The sequence below is a fragment of the Miniopterus natalensis genome, chromosome 2 (assembly GCF_054644295.1).
Source record: "Miniopterus natalensis isolate mMinNat1 chromosome 2, mMinNat1.hap1, whole genome shotgun sequence".
NCBI classification, from domain to species: Eukaryota; Metazoa; Chordata; class Mammalia; order Chiroptera; family Miniopteridae; genus Miniopterus; species Miniopterus natalensis.
Window position 1 is genome coordinate 184,538,145 of NC_142082.1, and position 24,109 is coordinate 184,562,253.

Here is a 24,109-nt window from a genome sequence, read left to right on the forward strand (position 1 = left end):
ATGAAATGTGGGTTGTTGTGATGTAGAACTGTATGCGCAGGAGCGGGGTGGAGTGTCACAGTGAGGGGCTTGCTGGGGGTGACGGCTCAGGGCTGCCAGCAGAGAGGAGCCAGGACACGTGTGTACACGTGCGTGTCTGTGTGTGCCTGTGTGCCTGTGTGTGCATTGTCACCGCTTTCAAAAGGACCCTTGCTATCTAGCTGTCACCTCTCTAATCGCGCCTCCCCCAGCCCCTGGCAGCCGCTCGTCGACTTCCTGTCCCTATCAGCGGGATCGGACAGCATGTGGCCTTTTGTGTCTGGCTGCTTCCACGCAGCGTAATGTTTTCAAGGGTCATCCGCATCCTGGTGTGTGTCAGTACTTCATTCCTTTTATGGACGTATAATATTCTGTTGTTTGGATGCAAATGGATTTTTTTAGATTTACGCAGGTCAGTTGAAGTAGCGTCCCGGGCACAGGGTAACCCCCGGCTTTAGTTCTGGTTACTAGCTGTGCAGCCATGAGCAGTTCTGAATGGCCTTGGCCGGCCTCAGTTACCCGCTCTATACAATGGGTACAGGAATGAGTGTGCGTATCTCCGAGGGAGGTGGCGAGGCAGGCGCGATGGTGTCCTGGACACTCGTGGGCCCTGCGGGTGCTGTTCCCACCCCCACTGCCCTCCGCCCTGCTCTCCCGGGGACACGGGGCTGGCTGGTGAGAGGGAGCCCCGTCCAGGGACGCGTGTGAAATCCCCCCCCCCCCGCCGGGTTCCGTGTGCTTCTCCCTCAGGGCGTCGGAAGGACCCCATGCCCGGATCCCCAAGAGGTGGCATCGTGACAGTGAACCTGGGCCACTCCGCCCACCAGCAGAGCATGTCCCTGCCGGAGCTGGAGGAGCTGGCGGAAATAGGTATAAGTGTGTTCGCCCCTGGTGTCTCTGTGTCCTCTCTTTAAAAAAAAAAAACACATCTTTTTTGATTTTAGAGAGAGAGGAAGGGGAGGAGAGAGACAGAAGCATCAGTGAGAGAGAAACATCACCGATTGGCTGCCTCCTGCGCCCCTGCTGGGGATCCAGCCCGCAGCCCCGCCTGTGGCCTTGCGGGAATCGAGCCAGCGGCCTCCTGGTTCCTAGGCGGATGCCGGCCGGGCCCCCTCTTCTCACTGACAGCGTCATCGGGTTCAGCGCGACCTCATCTGACTCATTTCATCCCTAAGGTCACTGTTTCCAAATAAGGTCACGTCCCGAGGTTCCAGGCAGACGAGAGTGTTAGAGGGACCCTATTGAGCCCATGCACCCGGGACCGCAGTCCACCTGACCTGGGACTTGAAGTCCCCACCCTTTACCAGCAGAAAACATTTCCGAAAGACCCTCGGCTTGTTTTGGGAGAAGGAGCCGCCCCTTCCAAAACTCACCGTCGGAAGACTGCACGTTCTTTCTGCCTCGTAGCGCAGCGACCCGGGGTCCGCCCGCAACGCCCGCCCCGGCTGTGCGCCCGCCGCCGGGGCCGGCATCTCTCAGCAAGGGCCCGAGTCAGAATTTGGAGCTGGGAAACCGAGTTCAAGTCCACACCTGGTGCCAGTCAGCAGGGTGACCTTGGGGGAGTCATTCCCCTTCTCTGAGCCTCAGTCTCCATTCCCGTCGGTGTGGAGGCCAGTAGCCAGCCCTCGGGTCTCATTTTTCTTCTTCCATGGTGCTGCACACTGAGCGGCACATAGTGGGTGCACAGCAGAGGTGGGCCCATGGGTGCACAGGAGAGACGGGTGCATAGTGGGTGCACAGTAAAGGTGGGTGCATAGTGGGTGCACAGGAGAGACGGGTGCATAGTGGGTATACAGTAAAAGTGGGTGCATAGTGGGTGCACAGGAGAGACGGGTGCATAGTGGGTGCACAGTAAAAGTGGGTGCATAGTGGGTGCACAGGAGACGGGTGCATAGTGGGTGCACAGTAAAGGTGGGTGCATAGTGGGTGCACAGGAGAGACAGGTGCATAGTGGGTGCACAAGAGAGATGGGTGCATAGTGGGTGCACAGTAAAAGTGGGTGCATAGTGGGTGCACTGGAGAGACGGGCGCATAGTGGGTGCACAGTAAAGGTGGGTGCATAGTGGGTGCACAGTAAAGGTGGGTGCATAGTGGGTGCACAGGAGAGGTGGGCGCATAGTGGGTGCACAGCTGCAGCATGGTGACCTCCTATAGAAAGCCGTCAGGAGGGCCCCCTCCTTCCTGGAGAGCACAGCTGACTTCCTCTCACCCTCGTTGTCTCCGTAGAGCTGCAGAGAGATGAGGAGGAGGCGGCAGCCGTCCCGGGCGCCGTGAGGAGACCCTCGGCGGTGCCCACAGCCGGCCAGGACCCTGCACTGAGCGTGAGCCACCCCTTCTACGACGTGGCCAGACACGGCATCCTGCAGGTGGGAGGTGAGTCCCAGCTGGGTGGTCCCCGGAGCACCCACAGCGCAGCCTCCCTCCCCCCCGTGCCCTGCGCCAGCCGGGCTGTACCCGCGGAGCGAGAGCCACCCCAGGAACTCACGTGCCTGCCAGTGTTTTGAAAAAAGCAAATGACATACCTGTCGGCCTCCGGGGACAGTGAGGACCTGGAACTGTTGCCTCCTGTTCCTTTGGGAGGGCACGTGCCACTCCAGGACCCCAGCAAGGGCTCTACTCCAGGTGTAACCGCATGTCACTCCCACCAAGGGGGTCCCCAGGGTTTCCTCCCCCAGGTGCCACTTGCCCCGTACTGAGCATCGAAACCACACCCGGGAACCAAAGACTTGTCACAGCAACATTGAAACGACCTGTCGTTACTTACGGGATTCCACAGTGGGCCAAATGGAAGCTTTGTAGCATTTTCGCTCTCAAGATAGTGTTTTGTTTCTGTTTTTTGAAATTTTACTTATTGGTTTCGGAGAAAGAGAGAGAAGAAGGGAGAGAGAGAGAGAGAGAGAGAGAGAGACGCTGGTTTGCTGCTCCACTTATGCGGCCCTGATTGATTCTTGTATGTGCCCTGACTGGGGATCGAACCCGCAACCTCGGAGTATCGGGACGACACTCTAACCAACGGAGCTACCCGGCCAGGGCTTCAGATAGTGTTTTGTGAATAAAGTTGGTTTAAGTATTTCCAGAAGTGGTCACCCTCCGGGGCCGGGGCTACAAGCTCAGCGGGAGATTCGATGGCGGGAAGCGGTGTAAGCGGAGGGGAGGTTCTGGACCCCAGGGTCAGAGGCGGTGGGAGGTGTCATCTCAGACGCCGAAGGAGCGAGTGACAGAGGAGAGATGAGAGGGACACCCGGGATGTGGTCCTGCGGGATGACCGGTCACCCCCCCCACGCCCAGATCTTCCCTTTCAACCTGTTTGGACCCAGCGGGGCTTCCCTGCAGGTCGCAGGCTAAACCAGTCTTCAGATTTCCTTTTACTTCTGCAGAAATGTTAGCAGCCTTAGAACAACACCCCAAACACACCCCAGTCACGCCCAGTGGAGTCGCCGCTGCCTCCCTGGGGCCCCTGCTGTCTCCCTGGGGCCCCCGCTGCCTCCCTGGGGCCCCTGCTGTCTCCCTGGGTCCCCCGCTGTCTCCCTGGGGCCCCTGCTGTCTCCCTGGGTCCCCCGCTGCCTCCCTGGGGCCCCTGCTGTCTCCCTGGGTCCCCCGCTGTCTCCCTGGGGTCCCCGCTGCCTGGCTGGGGTCCCCGCTGCCTCCCTGGGGCCCCTGCTGTCTCCCTGGAGCCCCCGCTGCCTCCCTGGGGCCCCCGCTGCCTCCCTGGGGTCACCGCTGCCTCCCTGGGGTCACCGCTGCCTCCCTGGGGTCACCGCTGCCTGGCTGGGGTCCCCGCTGCCTCCCTGGGGCCCCCGCTGCCTCCCTGGGGCCCCCGCTGCCTCCCTGGGGCCCCCGCTGTCTCCCTGGGGTCCCCGCTGTCTCCCTGGGGCCCCCACTGTCTCCCTGGGGTCCCCGCTGCCTGGCTGGGGTCCCCGCTGCCTCCCTGGGGCCCCCGCTGCCTGGCTGGGGCCCCCGCTGCCGGGCTCTGCACTTAATCGCCCTCCCTCAGCCGTGATGGATCCCCTGGAGCAGGCGAGAGGCGCGGTGCCGGGAACCGTTTCTCCATCACAAACGGGGCTTCTCCCGCCTCCAGACCGTGAACGATGCTTGTTGTAAACACGGGGGAGAAACAGGGCCATGAATTAAACCAGCGCCTCGAGGAACCTGCCTGTTATCGATGGGTTTCATTTCCTTCCGTGGTACATCATTCTGAAGCCCGCCTTTGCGGCCCTGGCCTGTTAGTGGGTGACAGTGAAGGGTGTTCACTCATCGTGACTGATGTTGACACGGTCGCTGTGGCGACTGCTTAATACAGTGTAGGGGCTGGATGTCCCGGGGTCCCCGCAGCTGGGGAGGGCGGGGGGCCTCCCCGCTGGGATCGCAGGGTTCCCAGGGGCAGAGGAAGGGGGGGCTGGGCTGGGCTGCGCCCTCGGAGTCGGCCAGCTGGGAGCGTGAGCCCGGCTCTGCCTCCCTGGGCCTCAGTTTCCCCCCCGTGAACGAAGCAGCAGCCCCGGAAGCACCCAGCGCCCTGCCTGGCTCCTCACGGGTCACGTTTATTGAGCACTTACTGTGTGCGGGCACTATGCCAACTTTAAGTTACAGTTTTAGCCCTCCCTGTGCCCTCAGCGCCTGTGGTATCACTGCCTCCCTATCGCAGGTGGGCAGAGGCTGGGCCAGGCTGCCCGCTGGGGGCGGGCGGGATCCCGCCCCGTGGGCCGAGCGCCTGGCCTGGGCTCCCTCTCTGCCCCTCCCTCCTTTTCACTTGTTGCTATTTCACTTTTCAAACCCATCTGATGTCGAGAAAGGAACACAAGGAGCCCAGGTTACCCACCGCTGCCCCCCCGGAAGCTTTGTTGGATGTTGGTTGAATGTGAATAATGCCGTGACGTTACTTCGGCCGGACGTTTAGAAATTTGTTGCTATGGAAAGAAAATGCTGAGTCAGTGGCCCTCTGGGTCGTGAGGGGAGTGAAGGCTCCTGTGGCAGCCCACCCTCCCCGAGCGGAGCGGCCTGCTGTCGATGGGCCCCGGAGGGCAGGTGCTCTCCCGGGGCCGTGGGCAGGCGGGGCCGCGGCTGGTCATCCTCTCCAGAGCCGAGCGCACAGTGGGCCCTCAGCAAACGCTGTTTCACCTGATCTTTTACCCACCGAATTGTTTAGCGCATCCCCGAGACCCTCCACGAGGCCTGATTTCAGGAATGACATCGCTGCTCGATAGGAACTTTCCCAGCTTCACAGGCAAACTCTCTTTCCTGTCCGCCCCCCAGCGAGCACAGACTGGGGGGGGGGAGGGGGACCCCTGGCCTCCCAGGTGGTGGGACGGGGTTGAGAAAATAGTTTGTCCCCCCAGACACAGCCACCAATGTTTTGTGTGGAAAACGCCCATTGGGCAGGGGACGGGAGGAAACGGGTGGGCTCCCCGGCGGCCCTTTCAGACGGCGCTTTCCAGGCAAGTGGCAGGCAGGCCGGCGTCACAGGGGAGCGCGGTGGGCACTGCGCCGGCTCTGGATTCCGCCTTCAGAGGGCTGCCGGGCTCCCGTGCAGACCCGTGTGTGTGCGTGCACACGTGTGCACTGTGGGTGTGCACGTGTGCATGCGTGCACCATGGGTGTGCACATGTGTGTGCCTGCACCGTGGGTGTGCACGTGTGTGTGTGCGCATTTGTGTGCCTGTGTGTGTGCACGTGCGTGTGCCTGCACCGTGGGTGTGCACGTGTGTGTGTGCACATGTGTGTGCCTGCACCGTGGGTGTACACGTGTGTGTGTGTGCACTGTGTGTGTGCACGTGGGTGTGTGTGCACCGTGGGTGTGCACGTGCGTGTGCCTGCACTATGGGTATGCACGTGTGTGTGTGCATTTGTGTGTCTGTGTGTGTGCGGCCTGGATTCGATGCCTCCCAGAGCCGGAGGGGTGTGGGACCACTTTGCTGTCACTCACTCCAGGTGAGCATCTGAAAGCAGATGTAAGTACTTTATAAGGACTGTGAGTCGTGCACCTTTCTGGAAGGGCCGGGTGCCCTTCTTCAGGTTCCCGGTCATCTGTCTATAATCGGTCCTTCAGCCAGTCCGTAAATGGTTACTGGACAAAACCTGAGCAGCAGCCTGGAGCCTGGGGCACAGGTGGTTAGACGGGGGTCGGTCCTCAAGGGGCCCCCACCCAGCTGTCCCGAGCAGGGCGAGCACGGATGTGTCGAGACCATCACAGGGCGACCTGGGACATGATGGGGGCCGGGACCAAGCACCCGTGCTTCTGCGAGGGCTCCTGCACCCCGAGTGGTCACACCCTTAGCAGCTATCCCCCAGGCCGCCCAGCTTTCTCCAGGGCCGAGTCCTGGGGAGCCCTCGGGGGGGGGGAAGTGCTTTAATTTTGTGGGTGGAGGCAGCAGGCCGAGTGGCAGGCACTGGCTTTGAAGCCAGTCAGACCTAGATCTCAGTCCCAGGTGCCCTCGCATGCTGGGTGGCCTGGTGCTGACGACCACCCACTGGCCCCAGGTTTCCGTTTGTGGCGCCGGGGAGCTTGTTTGCAGCAGGCAGGCCGGCGGGGAAGACGGACTTGGCTGCTGCACCCGAGCGTCGCGTGGCAGACTCGGCTGTGTGCCGGCACCTGACCTCAGCTCGGTGCGCCGGTCAGGAGGCGGCTGTGCTCGTTCATGCCCGCGGGGCTCCGGGGAGGCCGCCCAGGGCGCTGGTGCCTCGGCGAGGCTCATGCCCACATCTTCCTACAGGGGAGGACCTCCTCGGGCGACGCATCATCACGTTCAGCTGCTGCCGGATGCCCCCCTCGCACGAGCTCAACCACAGGCGCCTGCTGGAGTAAGTCCCACCCTGTGGCTGCGCCCGTCCACGCGCCCCTCCCGGGCACGCGCCGGCCCGCACACGCCTCCCTGTGCTCACACCGGCCCGCACACGCCTCCCTGTGCTCGTGCCGGCCCGCACACGCCTCCCTGTGCACGCACCGGCCCTTGCACACGCCCCTCCATCACTCTGCGCAGAACTGTTGTTCAGGGTCAGAGGCTGACATACATACACTGACTAGGGTTTCCCCAGGCAGGTGTCATATCAACTGCCAGGTCCCCAGACCCGCCCAAGGGACTGCTCCCTCTCCAGCCCAAGGTGGCTTCAGGGCCAGTCCTGAGCTTTGACCTTAAGCCTCAGCGCCCTTTTGGGCCTCCCTGTCTGTCAGAGCCCTTTCCATATGTCTGTCCGTCCCCCGCCCCCCAGGCCCTCTGCATTTGCTGTTTCCTGCTCAGAAGGAAGCACCTTCCACTTACCTGTGTCTGGCCTCGGCCACCATCACCCCTGCCCCTTGCCACTGGCATCGGCACACTCTGTGCGAGGGCCACGCTGCTTCCAGTGCCCCCTCCTGGTGGGGCCAGTGAGCTGCAGGCGAGCAGGGCACCACTGGCACCTTTGTCTGGAGTCGCCTCTGGGTGAGCGGGAGACCTCAGCCCGGACACACTCCACTGGGGGGAGGAAGCCTCGCTCTGGGGACAGCTCCTGCTCCACACGTGGCCGCTGTTTCCACCACACGCTCTCCCTGTCCAGCAAGTTATGCTGCGAGGCAAGTCCCAGCCAGGTTGCCTGCAGTGGCCAGAAGGCCCAAGTGACTGTGTTTGGGGCACTTCTTGTGCCCACGGGGCTCACATAGCTGCTCCTGCCTTGGATCTGCTCCCTGACGACACTCTGCGGTTCACTCTCACGGCTGGACCCTGGCTCATTTCTGGGCATCTCTGGGAACATTTGTGTGCCCCTGTGTGGGACAGAGAGAAGTGTTGGCTGCCCGAGGAGCCTCGCTCATGACTGGGGACAGCTCAGAAGGCCGCAGTGGCAGGGAGGCTGTGCCAGCACTCCCAGATCCCGGGTCCCAGATCCCATGTCCCAGGTCCAAGGTCCCAGGTCCCAGGTCCCGGTCCCAGATCCTGGCCAGTAAGGCCCACCCACCTCCCACCCACAGCGTGGCTCAGAGCAGCCGCCGTCTGGAGGCCCAGCTCACAAAGGCAGGGTCAGGTCCAGACACACCTGGAAGCCTCTGGGCTGGTTGCTTCCCGAGAATTCCTGGACCCAAGCTTCCGATCACATCCGTTAGAGAACCTCCAACAGCAGCTCAAGATCCAGTAGTGACGGCAGAATCCCCCTGGGACCCCGTGCCCGGGACAGTCTCAGCCCATATTGCTGCCACCAGGAGGTGTTGGCCTCCCTGGGAGAGCTCACACCGTCTGCATCCCACTCTCAGGGCTCACGGGACCCCCCGGGAGAGAGGGACACCGGGTCCCAGGACACGCTTATCCCGGGGTCCTCTGAGATTAAACACACTCCCTTGTCAATCTGTCCCTTTTGTGGCATCAACTAGTCCATGACTGTGGGTGGGCCCACACTGAGAGTGCCACTGCTGGGCCAGGAGCGAGTCCAGGATTTGTCTTCTGGTAAAGACGGAAGTACCCCGGACAGACAAAGCAGGCTGGCGGTTGCTGGGGCAGGGGGCAGGGGACGTCACGGCCATGGGCTTTCTTTGGGGTGATGGAAATAACTGGAACTAGAGAGAGAGGTGTTGGCACAACACTGAACGTGCTAAATGCCACGGAATTGTTTACTTTAGTGTTATGAATTTCACCTCCATCCAAAAAAACCTGACCACAGTTGGTACGTTGTATTTTTGGGTGTTTTTTAAATTTATTTTTTATAGAGAGAGAGAAACATCAATCGGCTGCCTCCTCCACGCCCCCCTCCTGGGCATCGAACCCCCAACTCAGGCATGTGCCCTGACTGGGAGTCGAACCTGCAGCCTTTCAGGTGTGACGTCTGACCAGCGGAGCCACACCGGCCAGGGCCACGGTCAGTGCGCTGAGCTCTTAGTGCACCTGCCCGAGAGTGCGGCCGCTGTGAACAGCTGTGTGGGTCATTCACTGCCCAAGGGCCTCAAAACGAGGGGCTGCCACCCGCGGGTGCCCTTCTCCCAGTGTGGAGGCGGGAGCACCTCCTCCTAATTCAGACAGGGGTGCCCGTGGGCTTCTGGCCTTGTCCTCTGTCTCCCCTGTGCCTGGCCCGCCTCACACCTGCCGTATCAGGGTACCTGTGATGGCAGCCAGGGCCACTTGGAGAACCCAGGATTAGGGCCTCCCCTCGGGACCCCTAACTTAATCACGTCTGCTCAGACCCTTTCCCCAGCGAGGCCCCGTTCACGGCTCCCAGGGACCTGACCTGGATGTCTTTTGGGGGGCATTTTTGGCCTACCACATGCACTCCCTGGCTGTGTGACTTTAGAGAAATTCCTTAACATCTCTGAGCCTCAGCGGTCATCTAACAAACGAGGCCCGGGCCCCCCGGTGAGTAGATTCTCCGCATGGCCCTAGAGGTGATGCCGCCCGGCCCAGGGCTGGCGCCCGGCTTCCGTCCCGGGGGGGCCTGCCGGGAGGGGGGCTTTCGTGAGCGAGCCTGCGCTTCCTGCGCAGGTATCTGAAGTACACGCTGGACCAGTACGTGGAGAGCGACTATACCATCGTCTACTTCCACTGCGGGCTGACCAGCAGGAACAAGCCGTCCCTGCACTGGCTCCGGGGCGCCTACAAGGAGTTTGACAGGAGGTGGGTGCCCGTGAGCCCGCGGGTGTGGCCGGGGGCGGGAGTCGGGTGACGCGGTGGGGGGGGCACAGCTAGGGGTGGGCGAGGGCAGATGTAGGGGGCGAGCCTGGGGCGGCTGGGGCACCTCCCGCCGGAGCCCGGGTGGGCGGGCACGCGTGTTCTTGCGGGGCCCGCAGCCGGCATTCCAGCTCTGCCCACCTCCAGGCCTCGCCCCAGCTCCTCGGCTCTGCCGAACGGCTTGAGGGCAGCCAGACGGTAGGTGAGCAAACGGGCGGGGATGGGTTCGAGGAAAGCAGTTTCGGACGCTGAAATGTGAACTGCGCCCCATTCTCACGTGTCGTGTCATGAACTGTTACCTCTGAAATTTCTTTTCAACCCTGTAAAAACATAAAGCCCCTCTTAGCCTGTGGGCTGTAGAAAGCAGCGGGCAGGCCCGCTCTGACCCCCGATAGTGCCACGGCCACCCCGCTGGCCTCTGGCTGCCTCCCTGCCTGCCCTGGGTGCCTCTGGCCCTGGCCCGTGCATGCCAGCCGCCTTGGCTCGGCCTGGTGACTTCGAACTGAATTATTTAGGAAGGAGGGAGGCGGGCGAGCTAAGAAGCGCCTCGTTTTTAAGGGAGGTGCCCGGTGCCCGTCTGTGTGGCACGGTGTCGCCCGTCTCACAGCCTGTTGTGGCCCACACAGTGGACCCCCTGCTCCCCAGCATCGGTTCCTAGCAGAGAGGGGGTTGAAGGGTCTGTGCAGGTTTGGTTCTGAGAGCTATGGCCACGTTGCCCTCGGGGCGCACCCCCGCGGGCCTCTGTGTGAGAGGGCGCCCGTAATCTCACGGGCGCTAAGTGCTGGGGGCCTGCCCGGGGGCGGGGGGGCGCGGCCCTGGTTTCCCCAAGTCTGACCGCTGTCTGAGTTTGGTTCCACGTCCCTGGATTGGCTCTGGCAGAAGCGGGCTCCGCAGCTCGGGTGTCTCCGAGGGGCCTGCTCTGAAGTCCTGCCCCCTCCCCTCAGGTACAAGAAGAACCTGAAGGCTCTCTACGTGGTGCACCCCACCGGCTTCATCAAGGTCCTGTGGAACGTCTTCAAGCCCCTGATCAGGTGCCGGCCCCTGCTGGCCGCTGTCCACAGTCTCCGCCCCACCCTCCGGGGCCCAGGGACTCTTTTCTTAGTGAGCTGCTACACACATGCATGTGCTCACACGCGTGCACACACACCATCTGTGACCCCCAGATTGCTCTCGGGGCCTCAAGCCTGCCTTCTGAGCCCCCCTCCACTCTCTGGGCCACTCTGGATGTGAAGGAACTTCCCGGCGTGTCTCGTGGTACGAGGTGACTCTGGGGGAACCCTGCGCCCCACCCCCCCCACCACCACCTCGGTATACAGCGTCCCGAGCCCTGCTTGCCACCTGCAGAGCCTGGGGTTCGGCAAGTGTCCGGGCGGCTGGAGAGGGACACCGGGACGGAAAGATGCAGGGGTGCTCACGTTGGCCCGAGGAGCCTCCCCGCGGCTCTGAAGCTGACGCCTCGGTGCCCCCAGGTGGTTCCTGCAGAACTGAGAGGCCCCCTTGGCCCCTCAGTGCGGGTGCTGGGGGTCCCGGCACCCGCCTGATTCCCCCTCTCCCACTAGGGGGAGCCAGTGCACGAGGCGGGGCCTCCCGCCCGCCCTGGGCTCAGGCTGGGCTCCTGCAGTAACAGCTCAGATTCAGCTGTAAGAGGGGGGAGCCCCTGGTGACAACGGGGGTCACGCACTCGAAAGCTGGCTGAGAGGCTGCACCTCACTTGTGCGCTTCTCACACACACACGCACACACACATAAGCACAGGGACGCGAGAAGCTTCTTTGTGGGGCCGGCGTCCCGGGGACGCTGAGTCCGCGCCCGTCGGGCCGTGTGGTGAGCTCGCGCCGTCCAGTGCCAGCCACGCTTCGGGGGAGCTGTGACCCAGCAGCCGGCCTGGCTGGGGCGCGGTTGGTTGGAGAGTCGTCCGTGCGCCAGAAGGTTGCGGGTTCAATTCCCAGCCAGGGCACAGGTTGTGGGTTCGATCCCCAGTCGGGGTACGAACAGAAGGCACCCTGTCAGTGTTCCTCTCTCACATCGATGTCTCTCTCTCTCTCTCTCTCTCTCTCTCAAAGCAACGGAAAAAGTATCCTTCGGTGAGGATTGAAAGAAAAAGTTAAAAAATAAAATAGAAACAAGCGGGCCGGTCAGTAGCGGTCACTTGCCAGGAGTGGGCACTGGGCATGCACGGCTCCCACGTTCAGCCCTCCTGTCCTCTCCCCACTTTGCGGCTCAGGAAACCGAGGCTCACTGATAACAGTGGGCACAGGGCGTAATATTGCAGTGACTGTGTGGCGTCAGGTGGGCACCAGGTTTATCGGGACGTTTCGTACATCGCACACGTGTCCAGTCACTATGCTGTGCACCTGAAACTAATGACACTGTGTGTCAGCTGTAACTGAAAAAGTTAAAAATGAATTTAAAAAATAAAAAAATAGCGACGGACACAGGTGGTGGTCAGACAGTGGACTGGTTTACAGACAGCTACCCTTAGGAGGGAGAAGCCCCGTTTCCCAGGGGGACTGAGGCCCTGCGGATGGGTGAGTTGACTCGCCCAGGGCTTGCCCGGCCTCGTGGCTACGCGGGCTCCACTGTGGTCCACAGGGTGGCAACGCCCTGGAGAGAAACCGGAGAGGGCTCCGGTGTGGCCCCTGCCCTTGCGGGCCCCTCACGGCGAGAGGAGGTGGCCGGTGGGAAGCAAGCCGCCGCCGACTCCGGCAAATGCCGGCCCTGAGCCCCGCGCGGGCCGCCCTCCCGCACCCTCGGCCCGCAAGCGGTCCCCACGTCTGTCGATTCTCGGCAGATTCCAACGGGAGGCGGGTATTTAGTTTTATGCAGACGAGTCTCAGGCGTTTGGCGCAAAGGGAGCTTCTAAGGCGCAGCACCGCAGACGGCCGGCCTCTGCTGCGTCCTGGGTTTAGGCTGTGTCCGCAGTTGCTCTGTGAGGCTCTCCCAGGCCCCCCCCCCCCCCCCGGCCGCCCACAGCTCTGCAGCAGCCTCATTGCTTTCACTCTCTTGCTTCTGCTTTTTTAGCCACAAGTTTGGGAAAAAGGTCACCTACGTCAACTATCTGAGCGAGCTCCGTGAGCACCTCAAATGCGAGCAGCTGGCCATCCCCCCGGAGGTTGTGCGGTGAGTCGGACCCTGTCCCGAGCACGTGGACCGCAGCGGCCCGTTTCCGCGGGTCTCGGCCCCACCCCATCTGTGGGGGCATCTTAGTTTCCAGCGTGTGCCAGCCGGGCCTGGCTCGGACTCTGTGGATCCGTGAACGCGCAGTAAGGATGCTGACTGCCACTCAGAGGGACGGCCTGAGGGAGGCACGTGCGTGGACGCGGTGTTTTCCTCGCCCGCCACTGCAAAATGGGTTTTTAAGAATAGCCACAGGGGTGACTGCCGTTCACAGTCCCGGTGTTCAGCTTTTTTGCTTTAGAGCAGAGAATTAGGGGTATTTCTTGGGTGTGTGGGTAACTAGATGGACTGACATGTTCTCAGGCACATCAGGGCGCCCTCTGACCCCACCTGGGCGCCCTCTGACCCTACCTGCATGCCCTCTGACCCTGCCTGCATGCCCTCTAATGCTGCCTGGGCACCCTCTGACCCCACCTGGGCACCCTCTGCCCCCACCTGGGCACCCTCTGCCCTTTGCACCTCCCTCTCTGGGCGGCTCCTCTGAAGGAGCAGGGCCTTCACCGAGCTGCATGCAGGTGAGGTCAGCAGCCTTGCAGGGGGAGTGGAGATGTTGAGCTGCCCCTGGTACCAAGTCAGATGCCAGATGCTGGGGATGGAGCCACGCAGGGAGTATCTCTGCCCTCAGGACACGCCCAGGTCGTAGAGACCACAGGTCCCTGACGACAGGCTGCAGGAGGCCATGAGCCCAGCTGGGGAGGGGCCTCGTGGAGAGCGGATATCACAGAAGGCTTCCAGGAGGAGATGACTCCTGAGGGAGTTTCACAGGGACAGTTGACTGGATCAAGAAGCCGGGGAAGGCCCTAGCTGGAATGGTTAGAGCGTCAGCCTGTGGACTGAAGGGTCTTGGCTTTGATTCCGGCCAAGGGCATGTCCCTGGGCTGCAGGCTCGATCCCCGGCCCCAGTTGGGGGGGTGCAGGAAGCAACCAATCGATGTGTCTCTCCCACATCAGTGTTTCTCTCCCCCTTGCACTCTCTCTGAAAAAATATCCTCAGGTGAGGGTTATTGAAAAAGCCAGGGAAGGGTGTTTGCAGCAGGGGGGAAGTCCCTACGCAGACACGTGGGTGACTCGGCCAGGGGTTAGCAGGAGCGACTGGACGGTTGATGGGGTTGGACTTCCCTCCCTGCCTTTTGTGTGAACCCCCTGCTGCAGTGGGGGTGAGGGGGGGGCAGTGTTGTACATGGGCCCATGAGGGTGAGGCGTCCTATGTCCTGCGGACGTTCGGGGGCGGGGGGCTCCTGTGGTCCGAGCCTCTGCCCTGCGAGGTGAGAGCCGGCTCCGGCTATGCCCACAGATACGACGAGAGGCTCCGGAACCTGCGCAAGGGCCGGCCGCTCCCTCCCGCCAAGACGCCGCCTCCGCGGCCCCCTCTGCCCACCCAGCAGTTCGGCGTCAGCCTGCAGTAGTAAGTGAGCCAGGGCCAGGCCGGGGCCTGTTGCTCTGTGGGACCGGGGGACGCTCTGCTTGCGGGCCGGTTGTCCCCAGACCTTTGCCTCTGGCAGCCGAGCTCAACGCTGCAGGAACAGTGGAGGGTGAGCTGGTCACCGGGGCCGCGCGCGTGTGTGTGTCTGTGTGTCTGTGTGTCTGTGCACCTGTGCGCAGGGGACCGAGCAGTGAGCAGAGGACCGGGGACCCAGGGTTCTCACCCCAGCTTTCGTCACCGCTGCTCAGTTCTGACCCCAACCCCAGGCCACGGCCGGGACACTTCCCACCGCCTCGGACATGAAGCGTGGCCACGGGCCTTGCTCTGGCCAAGACAGGAGCAGCGGTGGGGAGGGTCATATCGGGAGGAACCTTTAGGAGCCAACGTGCGGTGACAGACCAGGTCGAGATGGCAGTTCACATCCCTGCGTGACCAGTGTGTCCCCTGGTGGCACCCATGCCGGACACAGAGCACAAGTGACAAGTAAACTTCTGTTGGGCTCAGTGCTGGGACTGAGGGTCTGTTGTTACTGTGCAATATCCTGTCCTTCCCGACTGCTCTTCCCCTTATTAGCCACCTGACCTTGAACTCAGCCCCCCTTCTCAGCTTGTTTCCTTATTTCTGAGATGAATGAGTTGGCTGATATGATCTTTAACCTTTAATGACTCCGTGTAAAGGATTCTGAGCCACTCGTCCTCGGTGTCCTGCGCCAGGCGCTGCGCAGAGAACATAGGATACTACCTGGGACGGCTGCGGGGTGGGGAACGGGCCGCCTTGGGCTCTGGTTCCAAGTCGTGTGCCAGCCTGACTTGCCAGGGCCTCCCTCCCGTTAGAATTTTGGGGACTGGTCTCGCTGATGATGCCAACCTGAAACCTGTCTCCACTGCCCATTCCCCTCCCAAAGAGGGTCAGCTGTGCAGGGTGGGTCTCAGCATTCCAGGGCCTGCTGCCACCTCGCAGCACCCACACAGCACAGCAAACCCCCACCTCAGGGCACAGGCCCTGGGCTGCTCCAGGTACAGGAGCCTGGGAATCAGATCTGATTTGAACCCCACGCTGTGTGATTTCAGACAAAACAATCAGCCTCTCTGAGTCTGTTTTGTTCTTTGTAGACACGGGGGACACCGGGCACTGCGAGGAAGCCGGTGGGCTTAGGAGCGCGCTGGGCACACAGTAGGTCCTCACGGCATGGTGCTTTCTGTGAGGCTCACGGGCACTGCCCAGTTCTGCCTGGGCCTGGGCCCTCCTGCCTGACTTTGTGGCTGAGACCTTCGCCCATCAGCGCTGTGAGCTGCAGCCATCCATCCGTCTCAGAAACTGGGAGGGGACATGGGACAAATGACCGGCCCAGAGGATGGGAACAGCCTAGGTGCCCAGTGAGGCAGACCTGCCCACCCTCCCTGTTATCACTGCAATTCCAGGTCACCCTCCCTCCCTTGCTGTTCCTCCTGTTTTTAAAAAGTCACAAACTCGCCTCATCCCCGCATTCCTTCTGTGCAAAACCAAGGAGAGAACGTGCTCTGAATTACTCAAAATGCGTCTCCCAAGGGGAGGGGTTACAAGCAAGAATCATGTGCCGAGAATCCCCATGCGCACCCCTCCCCGGCCCTGCAGACACTGGCCAGGAGCGCACTGTGCACCCCTGAGCTTTAGGGTGTGGGTTTAACACAGTCCAAGCATCCTGGCAGAGACCTGGCCCTGGCCCTGGCCCTGGCCCTCACACGCGGAGCTACTTGGGGAGGGACGCGGTGTGGGGTGGTCCCCGCTGCTGCTCTGGGTGCCCCCACCCAGCCTGGAGCACACGCGTCTTTAATCCAGAGTCCCCCCAGAGCAATTGCCATTCCCTGCACTGACTCTGCCAGTCCCTGGAGCAAGCCCCTCTCCGGGCCAGCAAGTCTGAGAGGGAGAGGAGGGGAGGAGAAATCCATACTGTGGTTTCTGCTCTACTGAGAGCAGTAATTTAATGCCAGGGCCCCGCTCTGCGGGCTGCTGTGGGAGGCGCGGGCCAGGCTGTCGGTGCTCCTTAAACCCACCGGGGAGGGAAGCATGCTCGGCTGGGAGCCCTGCGACTGTTGCAAACCCCCCCTTCTGGGACCTCGGTGTCTCATGATCCCACAGGCCCCTTCCCGCTCTGGAAGTCAGCTTTTAAAACACAAAATATTGGCTAAGCTGTAGCCAGAGTGTGTGTTCAGCGGCCGTGGCGATCCCAGCTCATCGGGGTCCGGCCTGTTCTGTGGGTCTCAGTTGAGCCCCTCCCAGGAGCGTTAACTAGCCTGGGCTTTGGAATCAATGGACCTAGGAAATTTGGATCCTCACAAAGGAATGAAGAGTGCCAGAGAGGGTAAATATATGAGTAAACAGGAATTACTTTCCTACTTTAAGAATAGCTTTGAGTCTGGCCGGGCGTGGCTCAGCAGCTGAACGTCGACCTGGGATCCAGGCGATCGGGGTTCGATTCCCGGTCAGGCACATGCCTGGGTTGTGATCAGTGACTCTCTCATCATTGATGTTTCTCTCTCTCTCTCTCCCTCTCCTTTCCTCTCTCTGAAATCAATAAAGATAGATTTTAAAAAAAAGAAAAAAGAATAGCTTTGAAAGTAAGTTGACTGTTTAAACAAAAATAACAAAAAAAAAGTAGTGTGGTGTTTCGAACACGTTGGAGTATTGTACAGTATGTGGCACAACACGGGGGGGGGTTGCAGAGTGGAAATGCACTGTTGTGAGGTGCTGACACTATAAGTAAAGTAGTATAGTAGTATTTAAAAGCAGACGATACGGTATTAAACATCGGTATTGTAAAAATAGGCCCACTACCAATAAAGAGATATGTCTAATATATTAATGGGGGATAAATGGGCTCCTAAAATATTACTGAACTAATCCTCAAAACAAAGTTTAGGACAGAGGGAACAGGAACAAAAAACAATTCACAAGACGGTGGCTTTAAACCTAGCCATATGGATAATTACATGAAATATAAGCAGCATAAACATTCTAATTAAAAGACAGAGATTCTCAGATTGTATTTTAATAAGGAAGAGCTTACTGATGTTTACAATATAAAAATATATAAGACTTTACAGGGTGAGAGTAAAGGGATGGAAAGAGACATACTGTGTAGTCACCGATCAAAAAGGAAGTGCGAGTGGAGTGGCTGTATTCATATCAGAGAAAGTAGGCTTCACAACAAGCGATAAGGCTGGGGCAAAGAGGAGGGACGTTTCACCATGATAAAGAGGACATCATAACCCTAAAAGTGTATGGACTAGTAACTGAGCTTTAAAATATATGCCACAGCCCTTTCGGGCGTGGCTCAGTGGTTGAGCGTTGACCTAGGATCCAGGCGATCAGGGTTCGATTCCCGGTCAGGGCACATGCCCGGGTTGCGGGCTCCATCCCCGGTTGGGGACGTGCAGGAGGCAGCCGATCACTGACTCTCATTGTTGATGTTTCTCTCTCTCTCTTTCCCTCACCTTTCCTCTCTCTGAAGTAAATAAAGATATATTTTAAAAATAAATAAATAAAATTAAAATAAAATAAAATAAAATATATCCTGCAAAACTTGGTAGAGTTGAAAGGAGAAACAGACACACAATTCTAATAGACTTTAATGCCCTTCTCTAAGTAGCTGATAGAATAAGTAGACTGAAAAGGAGTCTAGAAAACACAAACAACACAGTCAACCAAATTACCCTAATTGATGTTTAAGAAACACGCCTCCTAAGAATAGCAAAACATACATTCGTCTCTGCTAAAAAGTGACAGAGCAGGATCCCAGCCAGGTGTGTCTGACTTCAGAGTCCCTTTCCCTCCGCCCACAAGGTCTCTCAAAGATGCTGCCTTAGGAGCAAGAAAATCTAGCAGATGAAGAAAGAAAAAGTGTGAAGTGGGACCCGATGGGGGCAGTAGATCCTGATTCTGCTGGGGTGGGATGTATGTATGTGGGGGGTGGAGGACCTTTTATATTTGTACATAATATTTTAAAGTTTCTTTACGTGGATCTATATAAGATTAGCACAGAGACCGAGTGGTAACGGCCTGTCTGAGGCAACACTCTGGGTTTTCATTGAGGATGTTTTTTTGACTGATCAGCTTCTAGACCAAATCCTCTGGTTCTGCCCTCGCTCACGGCCAAATCTTCTCTCACCTCTGGGCCCTCCCCTCTGTGTTTCCCTCTTTCTTGAATGCCCTTCCCTCTTTTCTCCTCTGAGGCTCCTACCCATCCCTCAAAACCCAGCTCAGAAGTTGCCGCATGGGAATCCTTTCCCACTCCGGTCGCCCCTGTGTTGTATGTATCTCCGGTGGAGCCCTCAGGTACTGCCCTTTCTAGTTTCATTATTTATGCCACTCCTTGCTTCCTGAGCGCCGAGGCTGCATCTCTCTCTGCAGGGCTCCTCGGTCCTGTGTTTTCACCGGGGTACAGAGAGGACCAGAGCCCTGTGCTCTCCGTGACCGCCCATTCAGCCCAGGTAAAAACTTGCTGTCTTTCTCTCCCCTTAGCCTCAAAGACAAAAACCAAGGCGAACTCATCCCCCCTGTGCTGAAGTTCACAGTCACATACCTGAGAGAGAAAGGTGAGCGAGGGCTGGCCCCGGCTGGGGGCGCGAGGGCTGCCCGGGGCACCGCCCTGGGAGGTCCGTCTCGGGTCCTGAGCACCCCGGGCCAGGGAATTGGAGGAGTGGGCACCCATGCAGGGTGGGTGACCAGGATGGGACGGGCTCAGGCACAGTCGCTCCAGCTGTGGACTCTGGACCTGGACTGTCTGGACTTGAATCCTGGCTCTGCTGTGTACTAGCCGTGTGACCTTGGGCCGGTTACGTGCCTTCTCCAGGCCTTGGTTTCTTCATCTGCCCAATGGGTTAATAACAGTACCCGATTCACCGGGATCTTGTGGGGCCTAAATGAGGTGACACACGGGCCCTCCGTAGAAGGGACCCTTTGACAGGATAGACGAGCTTGGTACACAGACCCATCGGTGTCTTTGGAGGGCTGAGCCTGTGGCTGCTCCGACATCCCGGAGGCCAGAGCTCAGGTCCACAGGGAGGGTGCGCAGAGGCCGCCTTGACCCTAACAGGAGGAGCGGTGGTCACCTGCGGAGGCAGGGGCAGGTGCCGCAGGGGCGGAGGGGACCGCCACTGCCGCCCGGCGCTCCAGGAGCTGCCCATCCTACCCACACGAAGCCCTCGCCTCCGCAGCTGGAGGGCCTGAGTGTCACTTGAACCTGTCTCCACTTTGTCGTTTCTCCTACTTCCCTTTGCGTCACGTATGTCAGAAGGAGATGAAAGATAGAGCATAAATACCAGTCAGAAACTCTTTAATGCAGCTACTCCTTTATTCATTAAAAACAAAACAAAATATAAAAACGGCCCACAGTAGGTGTTCAGTAGGTATCTGCTGAATGAACAAATTGGACACCCCCTGTCCAGCCGCGGTCCAGGCCTGGGTTTCCGCGGTGACCGCACAGCCTCTCGGGCCCACGGTGGGTGACCTCCCCATTACCCTTCCCTCCGCAAAGCGGTGACTGTGACAGCCAGGGTCTCGCCTCGGCAGGGACGAGCTGGCCATGGAGTCAGGGAGGCCTGAGCTCTCCCGCTGGGAGGCCGCTGCTCCGGTTTCCTTGCTGTGTAATAAATCAGCACGAACGTAGTGGCCGGGAACAGCATGAGTGTTATTTCGTAGCGTCTCTGCTCAGGGTCTCACAAAGCGAAATTCAGGGTCTCAGCCACGCTGTGTTGCGTTCTGGGGAAGGATCCACTTCCACACTCATTCAGATCGTCCGCCAAATTCAGTTCTTTGCGATCGTGGCTCTGAGATGCCTGTTGCCCTGCTGGCTGTCGGCGCGGGCCTCTCGGCCTCGCTCTCCTCCTGCGGGGCCTGGGAGCCCGACGGGGCCTGGGAGCCCGCGTGCTGGGCCTGTGAGGCGCCTGGGGCTCTCTCCCTGCAGGGCTCCGCACGGAGGGCCTGTTCCGGAGATCGGCCAGCGTGCAGACGGTCCACGAGATCCAGCGGCTCTACAACCAAGGTGAGTCGGCTTCCGGGGACCCCCCCCCGAGCCTTCTGCCCTCTGGGGCCTCAGAGCCCCGATACCCAGGGCAGCGGAGCTCTGTCCGCCAGCCCCCAGAATAGCCCAGGGCCTGGACACCCCCCGAGGGAGTCCCGTGGCCAGCCTCCTGGGGTAGGTGGCCACACGATGCCGCTCTGCCCTTGGGGTTTCTCTTCCCAGACCGGGTGGTCGGGCAGTTTGAGTGCAGGGAATAGTTTCATGGGGGCTCCACTAGGCAGCAACTCTGCCCGGCTCGGCTGGGCTCCCTCAGCTGCCAGGTGTAACCTGCAGGCAGGGAGACTCGGTGTCAGAGCTGAGCCACCTCAGTGACATCGGTCAGCTCACAGGGAGGCTCCCCTCTACTCCCTGCACCCTCATCGTTGCCATAGTCACGCATTCACTCGTTAAGCAACAGGGCCAGCACCGGGCACCTGTGGGCCAGCCTTCTCAGCCCTGCACTGGGCACCGGGGGCGATGAGAGCCTGGGCCCTGACCTAGGCCAAGCCACACAGCAGAGACATCGGTAACCCGCCCAGCCTCGGCCAGGCGCCCTGGAGAAGCAGAGGGTGGGGTGACAGTACCCCCATTTCCAGAGGACATGTCACTCCAGCATAAGGCTCTTCTTCCCCTTGGGAGGTTTAGAGCCACTTTGCATCCGAGCCCGTTCTGAAGCGGGCACCCCTAGCCCGGGTCCGAGCTCAGACGGGCAGTGCTCTGTGTCCAGGGAAGCCTGTGAACTTCGATGACTATGGGGACGTGCACATCGCTGCCGTGATCCTGAAGACCTTCCTGCGGGAGCTGCCCCAACCGCTGTTGACCTTCAAGGCCTATGAGCAGATCCTGGGCATCACCAGTACGTACCTGCCCCAGGGTGCCAGCCAAGGGCCAGGAGAGGTGCTGTCCCCACCTGGACTCCTGCCCGCCTCAGCCAGGCCGCCCGTGTCCGTGGGAGGGGTCGGGGGTCGTCAGGGGCAGCTGGGCAGAGTAGCAGGGTGGCCAAGGACAGGCTCAGTGTGGTTCCTGGCACACAGTAGGTGCTCCATACACGGTGGCTTGTGACAGTCAGCAAGCGGGTCCCTGCTGCTCCCCTGGGTGCTCTTTCTGAAGGGACCACAGCGGGAGCTGGAGGTGGGCCCTGCACCAGGACCCACTCCGGGACCGTCACTCCCCGAAAGGTGAGGCTGGAAGCCGAGCTCCAGAGCGAGAGGGTGGATGCAGGCGCTGGTTCCTCCGAAAGTCCCACCTCGCGGGGACTCCGTGTCCATATGAATTGTCCAGGACAGCTTGTTTCCACGAAAGAATGGCTGTGATTAAAAAGCCAACCGGGGCGTTCACGGTGGGGGGCTGTGTCTTTCAGCCGCAGCTGTGTTTGTAGAACAGAGTGTGCAGGGGAGCCCTGCCCAAGGCGAGCGGGAGGTCAGCACGCCGAGGACTGGGGTGCGAGGGGGGGGTGAGCGTGTAAGGGAGTTTGTCGGTGAAAGTGTGTGTGAATGTGTGTGTGAATGCATGAGTGTGAATGTGTGAGTGTACATGTATGTAAGGGAATGTGTGTGTGAGCGTGTGTGGGGGGGGGTAAGTGTGTGGACGCGCCTCTGCGGCAGGAGCTTGGGGAGGGCTTGCTAATTTGGCCTGAAGCTCCCAGAGCTCAGTGAGGGCGTAGTTAAGAGGGAACTGGGGTCTCGGAACCTGGGGCAGCCCCATCCCGCCCCCTGAGACGTGTGGGCACCTGAGCTGCAGAGTCATAAACGGGTTCAGGTGGCCTAGAGCGAGGTCAGCATGTTTGTTCTGTAAAAGGGCCGGATGGTAAATAATTCAGGTTTTGGGGCCAGACTCAACTCTGCAGAAGCAGCCGGAGACAGTGTAAGCGAATGGGTGTGGCTGTGCCAATAAAGCATTATTGATAAAAGGAGGCCTTTTGGCCCCTGGCCCTCGGGCTGTCGTTTGCCAGCCCCTGGCCTGGACTCCCCTTTGTAAAGCGACCGGCTGCCCAGGGGAATGGAGCCGGAGGAGAGAGGGTTTGCTGGAAGGAAGAGCCCAGGCCCCACAGCGGGACACTGTCCTCCCCGCGCCCGCCCTGCCCTCGGGAGGGACTCAGGAAGGACCCTCGTGCGTTGCAGGCGTGGAGAGCAGCCTGCGGGTGACCCGCTGCCGCCAGATCCTGCGGGGCCTTCCGGAGCACAACTACGCCGTCCTCGGCTACCTCATGGGCTTCCTGCACGAGGTGGGCGAGCGGATGAACGGGGCTGGGGGGGCCTTGCCCTCCGCGTCAGCGCCCACACTGCCCAGGGCCCGGGGCCACCCCTCCTCAGCCTTGGAAGGCCACCCCCTGGCCCCAGAGGACTTGACCCAAGGCCCAGCGGGCAGTAACCCCACTGAGCAACCCTCGGTGTGGCTGGCCGGGGTCACCATGCCCACCCCTGCCACTCCTGCACCGCTGCCCTCGGTTATTGCCCATGACCTTTACTGGTCCCACCTCATCTCCTGAGTGGGGGGGCCCTGGAGGGAGGGGGGCTGTGTCCCAGGTCATCTGGCTGGGTGATGCCAGAGGCCATGCTCCTGGCCCCTGTGCTAGAGGCCACCACCCGAGGGGCCTGCGTCCTCTGGAGTAAAGAGGAGTCTTGGGGGGGCGGCTCTGAGGGGTCCCAGGAGGAGATCATAGAAGGTCAGAGCCGGAGGGTCCCTCGGGGCATCAAGGCTGATCCCTTCCTTTTTTAAAAAATGTTTTTATTTCAGAGAGAGGAAGGGAGAGGGGGAGAGAGAGAAACATCAATGGTGAGAGAGTCATTGGTCGGCTGCCTCCTGCACGCCCCCGACTGGGGATCGAGCCTGCAACCCGGGCATGTGCCCTGACCGGGAATCGAACCAGTGAACTCCTGGTTTATGGGTTGCTGCTCAACCCCTGAGCCACGCTGGCCGGGCAGATCCCTTCCTTTTACAGATGGGGAAACTGAGGCCTGGAGCAGGGAGGTGGCAGCCCAAGGTCACAGTACAGGCTCCCCACCCACTGCGCAGGTCCTAGGGTCACCCGTTTCCCTGTGTCCTTCAGGTGTCCCGGGAGAGCCTCTTTAACAAGATGACCAGCTCCAACCTGGCCTGCGTCTTCGGGCTGAATTTAATCTGGCCGTCCCAGGGGGCATCCTCCCTCAGTGCCTTGGTGCCCCTGAACCTGTTCACCGAGCTGCTGATTGAACACTACGGCAAGATCTTCAGCACCCCGGATGCCCGCGAGGAGCTGGGCACAGGCCCAGCTGGGGCGGGGGAGCAGGGTGGCCCCCCCGCCAGAGGCCTCGCGGCACCCACCGCACCTCCATCCCCTGGCAGCCGCCGGGAGACTCCGCTGGTGCTGGAAATGTCTCGTTGAGGTCTGTCTGTCTGCACTCGTGTGTTTTGTAAACTTGCCATTAAATGACCTTCTAGCGAACCTTCCAGTGACAGTGCCATGGTCCTGGTCCTTTGGCCCCTCCCCGAGTTCCCGGGCTGTGGGTGGAGACGAGATGATGGATCTGTCCGTCATAACTCGACGTGGTCTAACTAAAAATGGGTATTTATGCCCTGGCTGGGTGGCTCAGTTGGTTGGAGCATCGCCCACACACCAAAAAAGTGGGTTTGATTCCTGGTCAGGGCACATGACTAGGTGGCCGATTCGATCCCTGCTCGGGGCACGTCTGGGAGACAACCGATAAATGTTTCTCTCTCTCACATCAGTGTTTCTCTCTCTCTCTCTCTCTCCCCCCCTCCGCCTTCTTCTCTAAAAGCAATAAAAAACCATATCCTCCAGTGAGGATTTTTTATAAAGTGGGCCTTAGCTGGTTTTACTCAGTGGTTAGAGCGTC

General features: G+C 60.2%; 1 protein-coding gene across 1 annotated transcript; it reads left to right on the plus strand.

Annotated features, from left to right (window-relative positions):
• Positions 1-785: 785 nt before the first annotated feature.
• ARHGAP8 (Rho GTPase activating protein 8) lies at positions 786-23,697 on the plus strand. The gene is made up of 12 exons (XM_087814967.1): positions 786-888; positions 2,245-2,391; positions 6,725-6,812; positions 9,449-9,580; positions 10,579-10,665; positions 12,655-12,753; positions 14,105-14,215; positions 18,734-18,807; positions 20,178-20,255; positions 21,001-21,129; positions 22,394-22,497; positions 23,323-23,697. The coding sequence occupies exons 1-12, from the start codon at positions 786-788 to the stop codon at positions 23,635-23,637; spliced, it is 1,467 nt and encodes a 488-aa protein (XP_087671093.1). The 3' UTR covers positions 23,638-23,697.
• Positions 23,698-24,109: the final 412 nt, after the last annotated feature.